The following is a 14,697-nucleotide window of genomic DNA, read 5'->3' on the forward strand; positions in this document are numbered from 1 at the left end:
CGATCAGTAGGTCGGCGGTTCAATTCCCCGCGACGGGGTGAGCTCCCGTTGCTCAGTCCCTGCTCCTGCCAACCTAGCAGTTCGAAAGCACGTCAAAATGCAAGTAGATAAATAGGTACCGCTCTAGCGGGAAGGCAAACTGCGTTTCCATGCGCTGCTCTGGTTCGCCAGCAGCGGCTTAGTCATGTTGAACGCTGGTTCCCTCGTCCAATAAAGCGAGATGAGCGCCGCAACCCCAGAGTCGGTCACGACTGGACCTAATGGTCAGGGGTCCCTTTACCTTTACCTTTAAAAATCCTATAAGTAGGAGATGAGGGCAATTGCCCTCTCCTGCTGTTATTTCCCAGCAACTAGTACGTGCTCTGTCTGATCCTGGTGCCAACATATAGCCATTGTGACTGGTAGGCATTGATAGTCTTATCCTCCACGAATTTGCCTCGTTGTTGTGTAGGTTGATGGCCATTACCACATTCTGGCATTATATCTTCAGACGTTTGTAAAGCCTGAACAGGGAAATGGAACATTGGAAGCTGACACAGAGGGACCAGATGTAATATAGAGGGCTCAGTTGTTCTCCCTCTCCGTAGTTCTCCCCGCCCCCACCTGCCCTTGGCCTCCCTCCTCCAAATGTCACAGCACCCAAGAGGGATGCTAGTCTCTCAGATGAGGTCTGGTGGAGTCAGCCAAATGTAATTAACATAGACCACTGAACACTCATCAGATTGTAACAGCCTTCGGTCACTCTTGATGCAGGTTGGTTTTGAACTGATGACCTAGAGGTGAAAGGGCTTTATCTGTCAGACTACAAATATTGATCTCTAGCCATCTTGCAGGCTCAGCCTTGTGACATAGATAAATTGGAACGCATACTGGATAGCTCAGCTCTCCTGACCTTTGCCATATCTACAATGTATATGGAAAATCTGCTTTATTTAGCTTGCTTACAGAATGAGCAGCCCTCTCCTATTATGTGTTAGGTCCAGATGTTTGTGTATAACTGAGGCATTACGTACAATGAGCATCCCATTTATTGAGTTGCTGGTAAGATTAGTGTTGTGTTTTGACCCCTGTGCTTGCTGTAATATCATAGTATAGTAAGGCTGCCCCAAACTCACCCATGAAAATATTTCAAGGTGAAAGGGTGTGTTTCACAACCCCCTGCTTTCACATACCGTTCATTGCTTGTTACCCCCTGATATACAGATTCAGTGCAAGTTTATTTGAAAACCAGAGGTTTCTACGTCAGACAATCCTATTATTATTATTATTATTATTATTATTATTATTATTATTAAACGTATATACCACTTTTCATCCATAGATCTCAGGCTCACAACATAAAATTCACAACATTAAATTGCTATCATGATTGATAGCCGTTGATAGTCAGCAACACAATGACATAATGTAACACATTATGCCAAATCCGAGTGAGGAGAGAAAGCATGATGCTCACTCCAAATAGGTTTCCTGACTATACTATGTAGTCAATCAGATTTGGCTGTCGGGTGATGTCACAAAACCCAATCAAATTCTATGTCATGTTTCCTGCTCATACTTTGAATGCAGGCCTCCCCAAATAATTGCCAAACTAAGGAGGGTATGTGTGTTTCATGAGGGTGATTTTTTTTCATGACATGTGCTTTCCTACCTGACTTTGACTCAGTCCTGAATAAGATGCCTGCAAAATAGAGGCAATGTTTGGAATTTGAAATATGGCTGCAGATTTCTGAAAAGCAATATTTACTGGTGTGTCCAAAGCCTAATCCTAGTGGAAGCACAGGACAAGCAACCTGAAAGTTGAAGCAGCTAGAAATCAATGTGAGAACAAATTTCCCCCGAGTTACTCACATGCTAAAAGGGTCCTGTGAATAGGTGTTTAATTGTTCTGGTCACTATTGTTAAAAACTAAAACGTGTAACCGAGTTTTGTAGCCATCCCATAACATCAATTTGTCATTCTTTCCCATTTCCACCACTCTATTGATTGGTCTGTCTGGCATTCTTAACAAAGAGAAATGGGATTTCCATCCCTCTCCAAGATGTCATTAAAACTACAAATTAAAGAGATGGGGGAGTTAGTAAATGCAGGCATTTATTTAGAAACAGTTGACACCCATGCAACATTTATGTGTCTTTTTGTGTGTGTGCACGCGCAAGGAAAAAATAAATAAATTCCCAACAGCCACGCCAAACAACTTGGAAGTGCATTATCTGTACTATGTCGCTTATCTCTCTCCCATCTTTGTGTATGTTTATTTCATCAGGTTTCTCTGGCAATTGTATCGGCTGCGGCAAGAAAGGCTTCTGCTACTTTACTGAGTTTTCCATTCACATCAATCTTAAGCTGACCACTCAGCCCAAGAAACAGAAACACTTAAAGTATTATCTGGTGAGGAATGCACAGGGAACTCTTACCAAAGGATCTGCAATCTGCTGGAAGGGGGCAGGTGAGATAATGAACCTGTCCTGTTGGAGCTCTGGAATTCCTCCAGAGGTTTAGATATGCGACTCCTTAGAAATAAATCTGAAATTGAGGGAATCAATGAAAATTCTTTAAAATCCCAATAAAAATACTTAAAAGAAATGTATGCATTTACTCTGAACCAACTAGCCTGATAAACCTAACCCTGCAAATCTCATGTCCCAATTTGCACTTTTTGGGGTGAGCAAATCTGCTGTTTGTATATTTACTAGCTGCCTTGTGCCTGGCATTGCTCAGGAATTCTAAAAAACTGAAAATTCAGTCTAGTTTCGAAAGGTGCAGTCTGCCATCTTGATTCAAAATGGTGTTCAATTTTATCCAAGCATAAACGAAAAAGTCTGCTCCCTGACCTTAAGAACTATTGTGCAGCATTTGGTTAGAATATTAACAGATGTCCAAAGGCAGAGTGAACAAACAACTTCTTGAAATATGCTGTAGATTCATGCTTACATTGGCAAACATTGCAGGGAATGAGACAGAGATGCATGTGCGGCAACCCATAGGGACATGTTGTACAAGCACATCAAGGGGCAGCTATGGCACCATGGTACACACCTGCTGTCAATTTCTAGATGTGCATACTTATTTTATGCTTCATAGAGTTTACAACTGCAAGCAGTATCCAACAATTGTTCTACTCGGCGTTAGCCTATTAAAATTAACGGGCATGACAAACTTAGATCCATTTATTTTAGTGGGTTCATTCTGAGTAAAACCTTGTTAGATACAACCCAGATGTTTATACGTAAGAAATATGAATTGACCTTTGTTGGCTAGTCTTAGGCAAAGCCTAACTTTCCTTCATCTAACCAACCTCACTGAATTGTCATGGAGCTAAAATGTTGCTTTGAACTCTTTGGGCAGAAGTGAAATACGTACAAACGACCAGATTGATGTAAATATCAATTATCAGATATGAACAAAAATTGTCGTCCCCCCCCCCACTTTGAACTAATAATATATGTGAATCTGCCTTGTGCTAAAACAACAGAAGTTCAACTTTTGTAGAAGGTTTGCAGATTTAAAGTGAGCACTTCTCACAGAATAAGCAGCATCTTGTTTGTTTTTTGCTTTGATAGAGTTCAGAAGCCGGCAGCCCTCATCCAGCACTTTTTCCAACCTGTTGTTCCAATCTCCAGAGAATACAGGCTCCTCAGCACCTGTCATGAATGAGCCACTTATAGCCGCACATCCCATAGTTCAAGCAGGGATGCAACAGATGGGTAACTGAATCTTCTCTAGCATGTTGCAGTCTCTCATTTTCTTTCCATGCATGCAAGAACCAATTGGATTGGTCGGTCCCAGCTTGGTGCCCTCCAGATATTTTAGAAGGCTGAAGGGAGTTGTAGCCCAGAACATCTGGGGGGCACCAGTTTGGGGAAGACTGGCTTGGATAGCTGCTGGTGGAGATACAACAAGATGTCTTTGTGGATTGCAATCAGCTGCCATTCTATGTGTGAGCATGAGCAGCGTGGTGGAGTTCAGTTATATGTGGTACATATGCAGCCCTTGAGAAAGCCTCTTTCTGTGTGGGCAAGCCCTAAAATGATGATGCAGGACAGGCTGGTGGCTTGCAACTGCCTTTTTGGCTATGTTAGAAAGCAACTGAAGTTCCTCTTGTCGCTGGAGCCATTTCTGTTGACGAGAGCATGAAGACCTTTTCTGGATAATATCCATTAGGTTTTTAAAAAACCAAATTAGCATTTCAAGACGGCATTCCTGTGCATGATTACTTGGGAGCAAATCACTTGAATCCAATGGGATTTACTTCCGAGTAGAGAAATGCAAGATTGCAGGATGCTTGTCAGTGTTCAGTCCTCGGCACTCTTTTCCAGCACAGAACTGTTAAGGCAAGTAAGGGCTTGCTCTGTTGGATTATTGAAAGCCATGCATTTTTACCTGGATGAAGAAAGCCCCTCTAAAATTACTCTTTCTCATTGACCTAGCGCCTGACCACCTGCCAACAACAGCAAGCCTCCCAGTTTACAATGGCAAAGACTCTCCCCAGCAACACTCGATGAAAAGCAATGTCTCTTCCATGACGAGACCAACAGTATTAGGTACCTTTGCTTATGTATTTAATATATTCCCATCCCACCCTTTAGGGCAAGGCCTCACAAGGCAGTTTAACAATAAACATGTTAAAAACAAAATGGTTGAATAAATATAATAAAATGTGAGGTTTAAAATGCATAGAGGGCCCAACAATAAGATCAATTAAAAAACTTAGTGGTGTAAAACGAATCTTTGGGAACTACTTAAAGGCAAGGTGGTGTTTGTTCTCAAGGGAGAAACACGGCAACACTGCAACGGCCCTGTCCCTGGTACTGATTTGTCCATAGAATTGCTTCATACCTTAACAGCAGGTAAAACACCTGCATGGCCTATGCCTATGGCGCTATGGGTGGCCTTTTATACTGCACATACAAGCCTCAGCTGAGCTTGGTCTTGAACCTCTTTGTAATATATGCAGGGATATAGTTTGTGGTTGGGCAGTGTTTACTTGGAGAACTGATTCCAGAAGGTGCTTCTTGAAGACTACTGCTCAGCCCCATGGCATTTGTGGTGTGGCACAAATTTCTTCTTGGGCAATCTTCAAGGACCACCTTCTCTGGGTGGGACCAGAGACCAGAGCAATGGATGTTCCCCACTGTTGGAAAGCTGGCCTTTTAGAGGCTTGCTTAGCCCCTATTCTGATGCCTTTTCAACACCAGGCAAAGACCTTTCACTTGCAGCTATCATTTTATTGTTTGAAGTATTTTGTACTTTTATTGCGTATTTCCCTCTTTTATTTTTTATTTTGTTGTAAAAGTCTTACAAAGCGCACAAAGATAGACATTCTCTCACTATCAGTTGATTGGAGGACTAAATGTATACGAAACTTATTTTAAAAATAATGTACAATTTCTTCTAGGCGTCAGGAAAAGCAACTATGCCACTTGGCCACCAGATATTCCTAATTTCTTCATTACATAGCTGGTTAATAAACTTCATTTACCTTCTTCATATTGTTCTCTATTCTTTAACATTGCCGTTACATTCAGTTTTTCCTAAGTATTTCTAGCTTATTTGGTTGGTGGGTGTTCATTGAACCTCTAGCACAGGGTTTCCCAAACTTGGGTCTCCAGCTGTTTTTGGACTACAATTCCCATCACCCTTGATCACTGGTCGTGCTAGCTAGGGATTATGGGAGTTGTAGTAAAAAACAAACAAACAAACAAACAAACAAACAAACAAACAAACACCACCTGGAGTCCAAGTTTGGGAAACCCAGCTCTAGCAATAAGAAACTTTTGCTCTGTTATTGTGACATGCTCTGGAAATACTGCTGAAGGGCGGTGTATGAGTCCTTAAAAATAAAATGCAGTTCTTTGATTTCATGATGTGCATTAATTCAGCAAGAAATATCACAGTGGGGATTTCAGCCACTGTCCCTACTGTTACAATGCCACCTGAAATAATAGGTATATTTTGCAACCATTATTTGTACGGCAGCCCCATTGAAACAGATGAGACTTAATTTCTAAATAGATGGCTTTAAGGTCAGCTGAATCTTTCTGAAACGGATTGCCCTCCCTGCATTGAGAATTATTTTAAATCAGTACATGTGCCAGTTCTGAACAAACTTAACAAGGACACAATTTAATGTTCTGGGCTGCCGGAATTAAATCTACCACTTTCGGTGAAGAGCAACACTTCTTGTGCTGTAACTGTTCCACGAACATAGTACACAGTGCCAGGAATCAAAGTCTCCTATTCATAGAACAAGTACAGGACAATAAACATTAGTGCAATCTTTACTAGACAGCTCTGGCAAGCTGCTTCATTTCTTCATCTGCTTAGCCAGGGGTTAACTTTGCTTTGTGGACAGAACCAAATCACTTGCTCGTTTGGGTAATTGATTTCAGTCCTTTTTAAAAAGAAGATAGCTATCAAATTTGCTTACATACATAAACTAGAGACCCTGACAGGGGATTTACAGTACTTGTGTTTGATTGACCCTGGGGTTTTTCCCTGTGGGTTTGCTAGAGAAAGATAAATGAATGGCTGAAAGTGTTCGTGCTGCCATCGTGTGGTAGAATTTTAATATAAATAAAAGAGCCCCCCCCCCCAATGTTTAGCATAAGGTCCTAAACCTGCATTTGTTAAAGGCCAAACTAGTCATGGAAGATTTTTTTGGTTTTGCTGGAGTTTTAACAGCTCCATGTGACTTCTTTGAAGATTGGAGAACAGGTGTTTCACCACTTCTGCAATCTAAATACAGCGGTACCTCAGGTTACATTTATACATATATATGCTTAATATATTCCAATAATTATAATAGAAGCAGCACGGTGCCAGCCCTTTAATTAAAAGCAGCCAGTTCCCAAAGGCCTGTTGAAACAGGAATGTCTTTGCCTGTCAGCGGAAGGACAACCAGGAGGGAGCCAGTTTAGCTTCTTTAGGGAGGGAGTTCCAGAGTCTGGGAGCAGCCACCGAGAAGGCCCTCTTCCACTTCCCCATCAAATGTGTGTGAGGTTGGTGAGAAAGGGGCCTCCTTCAAAGATCTCAAAACCCAGGCAGATTTGTATGAGGGAATATGGTCTTTCAGACAGCTTGGACCTAAGCCATGCTTTACTCAAATAGCCATCAAATAAGGTTGAATATTCACAATGTAAGCCATTCCCTTGCCCAAGAGGTAAGGCAGGTCATATGAGTGTGCAGCAGACACCTGATCTTAAAATAATGGTGTTGCTATCTGGTGCAGCATTTGGTGTACTGTGTTTCTTTTTCAAATGCTACTGTCCTCACTTTGAAGGCAGAAATGGACAGTATAAACAATGGAGGTCTGCCAGTGAAAATGGTAGATCCAGGTCTTGTTCTCCTTCATATTGTCTATGATACTGTTTAATATCGTTGTGCATTCTTTGTAACCAGTAGCAGGCAGTGTGGAGGGGTGGGGAGGTGTTTACCTGACCTCCTGGCAGGGGAGTTGCTGCTGTTTTCCTGGGAAGAAGAGGAGTGAGGTGGCAGGGAGGGTGGTGTGGTGAAAATGCACTGGCAGGAGCAACAGATTGTCTTGGCTGATGAGTTTGCACCAAGCTAACCACCCTGCCGCCGCCTTCCTCTCCTCTTCCCTCCCAATAAGCAGCAGGGACTCACCTGTTGGGAGGTCAGGTAAGCATCTCCATCCTCTATTGTTTGCATCTTCTAGTACTTCTCTAGGAGTTGCTGTGGACCTATGCTCTTCTCTGCTGTTATTTGCTGGTGATGCAATGTGCCATTTCTAACTTTTGAAAATCTGCTTCATGGTTTGTTGAACGAACATAGATTGAGTACTATTGATATTGGCTGGGGTTTTATTTTTTGTATGTGTTTAGTTTTTGCATACTGCCTTGGGCCTGTGCAGAGGCAGAGCAATATATATATATATAGAGAGAGAGAGAGAGAAAAAGAAACTATTTCTGTGTTCAGGCATGTGCTTTTCCTGAAAGATGTGGGTCCTTTTAAAATAGTAGTTTCTGGATTGTTTATGTTATTTAGGCACTTTAGCAAACCCAGGGCCTCCTAAAAAACGCCACAAAGGATGGTCACCTGAGTCCCCATCATCCAATGAAGCCTGGAATTTGCAGCCCAATCCACCACTCACAAGTAGAAGCAAAAATGGTAAGTGATGATGATGATGGAGATGATGATTTAAATGCCTCTGGGCGCATGCCTGCTTGTAAATTAGCAGACCTAAGAGCTCTGACAGCTGATATATTAAGTTGTTGGGTTGGGAAGGATAGCATTGACAGGAGCAATCGGTGCTGTGACCAGGTTTGAAAGTGGAAGTGGATTGTTGTCCTTCCCCCTTCATCCAGCACATTTTAACAAGTATCTATGCTGCAGTCATTTATTTCTGGTTAAACTCTCTAAATTGATTCATAGATGGAGGAGGAGGAGGAGGCGGCGGAGGGCTGTCCTGCTTACCTCACACTGCCTTGGCAGGACCAGTGTCTTCTCCAATGGTGGCCTCCGGAGAGCCAGTTTCAGTTCCTGATAACTTGCTTAAAATATTTAAAGCAAAGCCCGTCATATTTAAAGGTAACATGTCACATAGTGTATACAATAAGCACTTCAAAACAAGTGTGGCCTACTTTTTTCTTTTTTAAAAAACCCTAAACTATTAAGACATTCAGTTATCTTGCCTTGGATACCTGGCATCTAATAAGTTGTCCTTTGTTTCACAGGGCATGGAAATTTTCCTTACCTTTGTGGGAACCTTAGTGATGTCGTAGTGAGTCCTCTTTTGTATACATGTTACAAGAATGCGCAGTCTCTCTCTAGGGCTTATGAACAATATGGTGCCTCCACAATGCAGCCAATTTCAGAGGAGATGCAGCTCTTACTCACAGTCTATTACCTCGTTCAACTTGGTGAGTTTTCCTCCATCAAACGAGAGCAAATATTTTGATATGAATAGGCAGATCTACAAATGGTAATTGAAAAAGACATTGAGGGGGGCACTCAAAGTAGAGTCCTTTCAGATGTGCAAGCTTGCCAAATGGAACAATCCTCCTTTCCTCCCAAACGTGTGCTTTTTTGGGGGTTCTCCTGAACCCTCCCTGACCCAGGAGAGGGGATCACCCTGTTGTACAGGCAGAAGTCCTTGCACAAGGCTTCTGTCAACAGTGAATCCTGCCGACTACTTGAAATTCAATGTTGCACTAAGTTAAAGTCCCTTAGTGAATAGGCAATTGCGTGCCAAGACCCCGTGATCCCACAGTTCCCTAGAGGGATGAATAAACACACTCAGGACAACAGCATTTTTGGTTTTTGGCTTGAATATGCCCACAGCTTTATTGGTTACAGTAGAGATTGGTTTGGCGTAGGCATTGGGTAAGCAGTTCCTATTCCACTCCAGCCTGTCTGCTGGGAGTGTGTCTAAGAGTAAACCACAACCAAGGGGGGAGCCCTATGACTTACATCAATTAGGGGTACCCCCGCGGGTCCCCATTGGAGGAGTGGTATGCCCTAACCTGGGCATCAGACAGAGCCACTCCTCCTGGATCCTTTTAACAGGATACCCTTTCCCAAGGAGGGGCAGGCAGAGGTTCCAACCTCCTCTCCACCAAAGATCTGGGTTCACCCAGTGCCTTACCACCACCCAAGCCAGAGTGTTGACTCACCTAATAGGCACTTCTTCAGGTATTTGTATCTTGAAACTTATAGGTAAGCATCAGCAACGTAAATATGTCTTGGAAGTAAATAGGCAGCCAGTGCAGATTTAAAAATGAGGGCAATATGAACAAGTCTGATTGTATCTGTCAAAATTCTGGTAGTAACTGCATTGAAATTAGAAATAGTAATAGTGGAACCTCTAATGAGAAAGATGCAAACTTTCTCGAAGCAATAATAATAATAATAATTTCTAAATGTATCTCCATATTTTACCAAGCATTATGATCTCCTGATATTATCCATTGGCATGTGGACAAGAATTATCACTTACAAAAAGATGCAAATTGAACACTGTGGAGTTCAATTTGAGTTACCTGGGGATTGCATATTTTGCCTACAAAAGACATAGAGAGCACAAGATCTGCGGGTGGTTTTCTCATGCTGCAGAATTTGTCTTGGCTGGTGCAAAAGCAACAGATCATTTCTGCCGTAGTTTAGGAAAGTCTGTGGCGTGACATGCGTGAACCCAAAACCATTAGTCCTTTAATTATGCTCAGAGCACGGCAAGGGGAGACCTAGTTTTGGTAGTAGATTTAAGTCCTAACATTTGCCTGCTTTTGATGCCATGTTGATGTTTCCATAGCTTCAGACCAGGTGCCTTTGATTGAGGACTTGGAACAGATCTTCATGCGTTCATGGCGGGAGTCTCATCTTTCTGAAATTCGTCAATACCAACAGGCCATCCCACAAGCTTTCCCTCAGGTTCCTGGCCCAATTGCCCCAGTGACATCAGCTCAGCTTCCCTGGCTGGCGGGACTGGCAGCCAGCTCATGTAATGACAGTGTCCACATCATTGAGTGCAACTATTCTTTAGCGGAGGGGCTCTCAGAAATGTTTAAGATGCTCGTTGAGGGAAAGCTAGTGAAGACCAACTATGTGGTGATCATATGCGCATGTAGAAACAGAACTATTGACTCTTGCATTGCTGTAACAGGTGAGCTGCTAAAGCAATACGTGGACCTTTCTAGCATTCTTGTTATGGAGTGGCTTTTGCCCCAGCTGTTAGCAGGCTAATGGGCAAAAGGCTTTAACTGTTGGCATGTACAAAGTAGAATTTCATATACCTGGTGATGTACGAGAGCACGTTTGCATACCTTCCAACATTTCTCTGATGAAAATAGGGGTGTCCTATTCAATCACCACCACCACCACCACCATCATCATCTATTTTTTAATTTATACCCCACACATCTGACTGAGTTGCCCCAGCCACTCTGGGTGGCTTACAGAATATATAAAACATAATGAAAAATTGGACATTAAAAAACAACTTCCCTATATAGGGCTGCCTTCAGATGCCTACCAAAGTTTGTACAGGTTACTTATCTCTTTGTATGAGGTTACTTATCTCCTTGAATTGGAGATCACTTAAATCCATATCCTTCAATTTTCAATGAAAATAGGGACATCCGAAGGAAAAGCGGGACATTCCAGGATCAAATCAGAAACCGGGCTAGCTTCTGTAAATCTGGGACTGTCCTTGGAAAACAGGCAGTTGGATCCAGTGATTTTATATAGCAAGCATATTCTGTCTTTGCACTGCACACATATTTGGGTCTTCAGTCTTTTCTTTAGGTTTGCATTCGACAAAGGGCTCATCCAGGCTTCTTTTTGTGCCACGCATAGGTCTGCACTCTAAAACTACACGCCTGGGCACTTTTTTTTATTGCCCTGCCACTTTCCCTAGGAAAAACTCACTCTTTATCACTGAATCGGAACAAAGGTCAATTCGGCTTTTCAGAGGATTGCTATTTGCTCTGATTCAGTGGTAAAGGAAATCTGGATGAGCCCTTAATTTTACATTTATATACCACTTTTCCTCTGTGGGTGGTGTATATGGTTCTCCCTCTGTTGGTTTTATTCTCATAGCAACCCTGTTCAGCAGTAATACAGTAACTGGCCCCAGGTCACCCAGTGAGCTTCATGACTGAGTAGGGATTTGAACCCTGATCTCCCAAGTCCTAGTCCAGCTCTCTAACCACTACACCATAGACTGCCTTTACTACCCCCTTCATCCAACTTTAGCTTGGCTGGATGACACATTTGTGGTGGGGGACCTAATTGTGTACCTAAATTAAATTGTGATCCTAAAGATTGTGTTTGGCCATTGCTTTCCTTAATTTTCTTTGAGTCTCTGACAAAATCTGTGTGGCCGTAGTATATGATATTGCAGATGTTAGTGAGAAAATTTCACCCTCCCCACCTTTCTTCCAAGGAACTTGGTAGCTGATGTAATCTCCCATCCAGAAACCAACCAGACCCAGATTGGCCTAGCTTCAGGAAGATAACTGTATCATGTGCCTTTAGGTGTTTAGATCAGAGGTTTCCAACCTTTCTGAGGCCACGGCTCCCTTGACCAACTACATTCTATCTGCGGTACCCCTTTGGGGCTCAGGAGCCCAGTTATGTCACACTTTGACTACAGAGCTGGCAGTTTCTGACACTTTTTTGAACACTTTCCCTTGTGGAGTGTTCCCTCAGCCTCCTCTCCTCTCCCCTCTCCTTGGGAGTCCTCCGGGCAGCTACTGCTGCCATCCCTCGTCTCTGAGCTGCCCCAGTAGCCATCCCAAAGGCATCATTCACCTGCGGAGCTTATAGCCAGGGCTGCTGCAATAAACAGCCATGCAAGCCTTTGGGAGGCAGAGACATGAGAGAGCATCGGAGGAAGGGAGGGAAGGAAGGAGGGACAGAGGCCAATGTTGCCTGCAGCACCCCTGACCATCATTGAAGGCACCCTAGGGTGCCCCAGCACACTGATTGAAAACTCTGGTTTAGATGTACAAGTGTCTCAGTTACATGTGAACCCCTTCCCCCTTTTTTATGTCTCTTAGGGAAGTACCAAGCAAGAATACTATCTGAAAGCATGCTCAGTCCAGCGGAATACCAGAAAGAAGTTAGTTATGAACTCGCTACGGGGAAAGTAGAGGCTCTGGGGGCCTTCTTCAGTACTCTCTGCCCAGGTACATAATGGGACATTTATAAAGAGGCATTTGTCTGAAAGACTTTCTGAGAACTTAGACCATATGTGTCTATGTATAGACAAGGTTTTAAAATCCAGTCGTTAAGCAGTTGCCGCAGCTTGCACAGACTCAGGATTCAGTTATCAAAAATCCAACCAAATGCCACGTTAGAATATTCGCACTGGGTTTCACATCCTGCACTTGCAGGATTTCATGCCAGAGCCCGTCCACAGTCTTTAAATATTTCTCTTTCTGTGTAAGGAACAGGGACCTAGCCTTTTTGTTGGCTGTCATGCTGCTTTGCACAGGTTACATGGCTTGGGAGATGCTAAGATTTAAATGATTTCCATAACACAAAAAATGGGGGCCGTTTCTCCCCCCTTTCATTCCGCCAGATGGTGATGTCGATGTGTTGCTGGACAAATTTTATCAAGAAAACAGGTCCCACATTTCATCGTCGCTCTCTGGTTTAGTGAACAAACCAGCAGCGGGGGATGCAGCTGGAACAGCTGTTTGCGCGAGTAAGTGGATTGTGCATGTAACATATGAGGACGTTTGCCTTTTCAGAATTGTGTCCCTCTCACTCCTTTCCACCAAGGCATTTGGAGTAGAACGTTTGCCTCGCAAAGACCCTGTCTGTGTACACACTCGCATTTGCTCCACGTCCAGGGTGCTCCCACCCTTTGTTTGGGAAGCAGTGGGTGGAGAAATTGGGGCCATTTCACCAAACCTCTTGGTGATGGGGAGCAGGTCGCCAAGAGTTTCTTGGAAGAAGGGCCTGCCATTAGTTGTGGCGAGAGCACAGCTTTCCCCCGTAAAAGATTTGTTCAACTAATGGTGATGGAAGTGGCAGTGGCAACAACAACCATGTTTGCGCCCTGCCCACTATTTTGCATCTTCCACAATGTCACAAATCTGGTGTTATTCTGGAGCTTTGGACAGGGGAAACAGGGGCCGCTACACACACACAAAATGGCAGGGAATATTCAGAGAGAATTCTGCAAACAGGCCTTCTTTAGAAAAAGGCAAGAATGAAGCAACTCTGACAAAAGGGCAGACTACAAAATGCATGGGGAATAGAGGGCTCATGCTTTCCCCTATGTAACTGGGTCTTTTATTTTTCTTGGACATACCTTGCAGCTCTTTGACAACCCTCCATGCGTGCCCAGCTCCTTGCTCCAAGCCAAGATCCACCATGCATATCTCCCCCTGTGGAGTCACATGATCAGATCATGATGTTCTAGAGCAGAGAGCTGAAGCAAACTTAAGTGTGCTGCTCCATTATCTATAACATTCATGCTATAAATAAAGTTAAGGTCTGACTCTCTTTCTCTTTCACCCTTCTTTTCTCTCTCCCCCTCTAGGTTATAACCTTGAGCACCATCAGATCCGCCCCTTCCAGCTTGCAGTGGCTCAGAAATTGCTTTCCCATGTTTGTTCCATCGCAGACTCCAGCACTCAAAACCTTGACTTGGGTTCCTTTGAGAAAGTCGATTTTCTGATCTGCGTCCCTCCTTCGGAAGTGACTTATCAGCAGACGCTGTTCCACCTCTGGCATTCAGGTACTGGTTGCCGAAAAACGCGTACAAAAATCACAGTTGGCAGCGCTTGCTTTTCGACTGTCCGATAGTCATTCGTTGTCTTCCTTTAGGTGTCTTGTTGGAACTTGGTTTGGAGAAGGAGCACCTTACCAAGCAGAGGGTGGAGCAATATGTGGTCAAACTCGATGCAGAAGCCCAGACTAAGTTTAAAGCCTTCTTACAAAACTCGATGCAGAATCCGCACACGCTCTTTGTGCTGATCCATGACCATGCTCACTGGGACCTTGTAAGGTAAGAAAGAGTTCACTTCCCAGATTATGATGTTAGCAGTGAGACACCGGTTGCAATAGACAATTATATTGCATTGTACAATCATTTCCAAAGACAAACCTGCTTCTTTTGACACTGGCTGTGTGATGCCACAGCTACACTACAAATAATTTTCCTTAATACAACTTCAGTTCTTTATATTACAGTCATTGTCAAAAATGCATCCTCAGTGTCTGAGT

At 43.4% G+C, this 14,697-nt stretch overlaps 1 protein-coding gene across 13 annotated transcripts in view; it reads left to right on the forward strand.

Moving 5' to 3' along the window:
• Window positions 1–14,697, forward strand: part of GREB1 (growth regulating estrogen receptor binding 1) — an 86,564-nt gene that overhangs the window by 49,830 nt on the left and 22,037 nt on the right. For 10 of the 13 annotated variants that reach the window (XM_053381002.1, XM_053381010.1, XM_053381009.1 and 7 more), the window contains 11 exons: window positions 2,267–2,449; window positions 3,537–3,707; window positions 4,431–4,544; window positions 8,008–8,130; window positions 8,395–8,550; window positions 8,697–8,882; window positions 10,271–10,621; window positions 12,519–12,647; window positions 13,043–13,168; window positions 14,012–14,209; window positions 14,299–14,479. In XM_053381002.1, coding sequence (XP_053236977.1) covers window positions 2,267–2,449; window positions 3,537–3,707; window positions 4,431–4,544; window positions 8,008–8,130; window positions 8,395–8,550; window positions 8,697–8,882; window positions 10,271–10,621; window positions 12,519–12,647; window positions 13,043–13,168; window positions 14,012–14,209; window positions 14,299–14,479 — 1,918 coding nt within the window. The remainder of the gene's footprint in view (window positions 1–2,266; window positions 2,450–3,536; window positions 3,708–4,430; window positions 4,545–8,007; window positions 8,131–8,394; window positions 8,551–8,696; window positions 8,883–10,270; window positions 10,622–12,518; window positions 12,648–13,042; window positions 13,169–14,011; window positions 14,210–14,298; window positions 14,480–14,697) is intronic. The other 3 variants (XM_053381011.1, XM_053381012.1, XM_053381014.1) reach the window with 2 other exon arrangements.

The sequence above is a fragment of the Podarcis raffonei genome, chromosome 3, assembly GCF_027172205.1.
Source record: "Podarcis raffonei isolate rPodRaf1 chromosome 3, rPodRaf1.pri, whole genome shotgun sequence".
In the NCBI taxonomy this organism is placed as follows: Eukaryota; Metazoa; Chordata; class Lepidosauria; order Squamata; family Lacertidae; genus Podarcis; species Podarcis raffonei.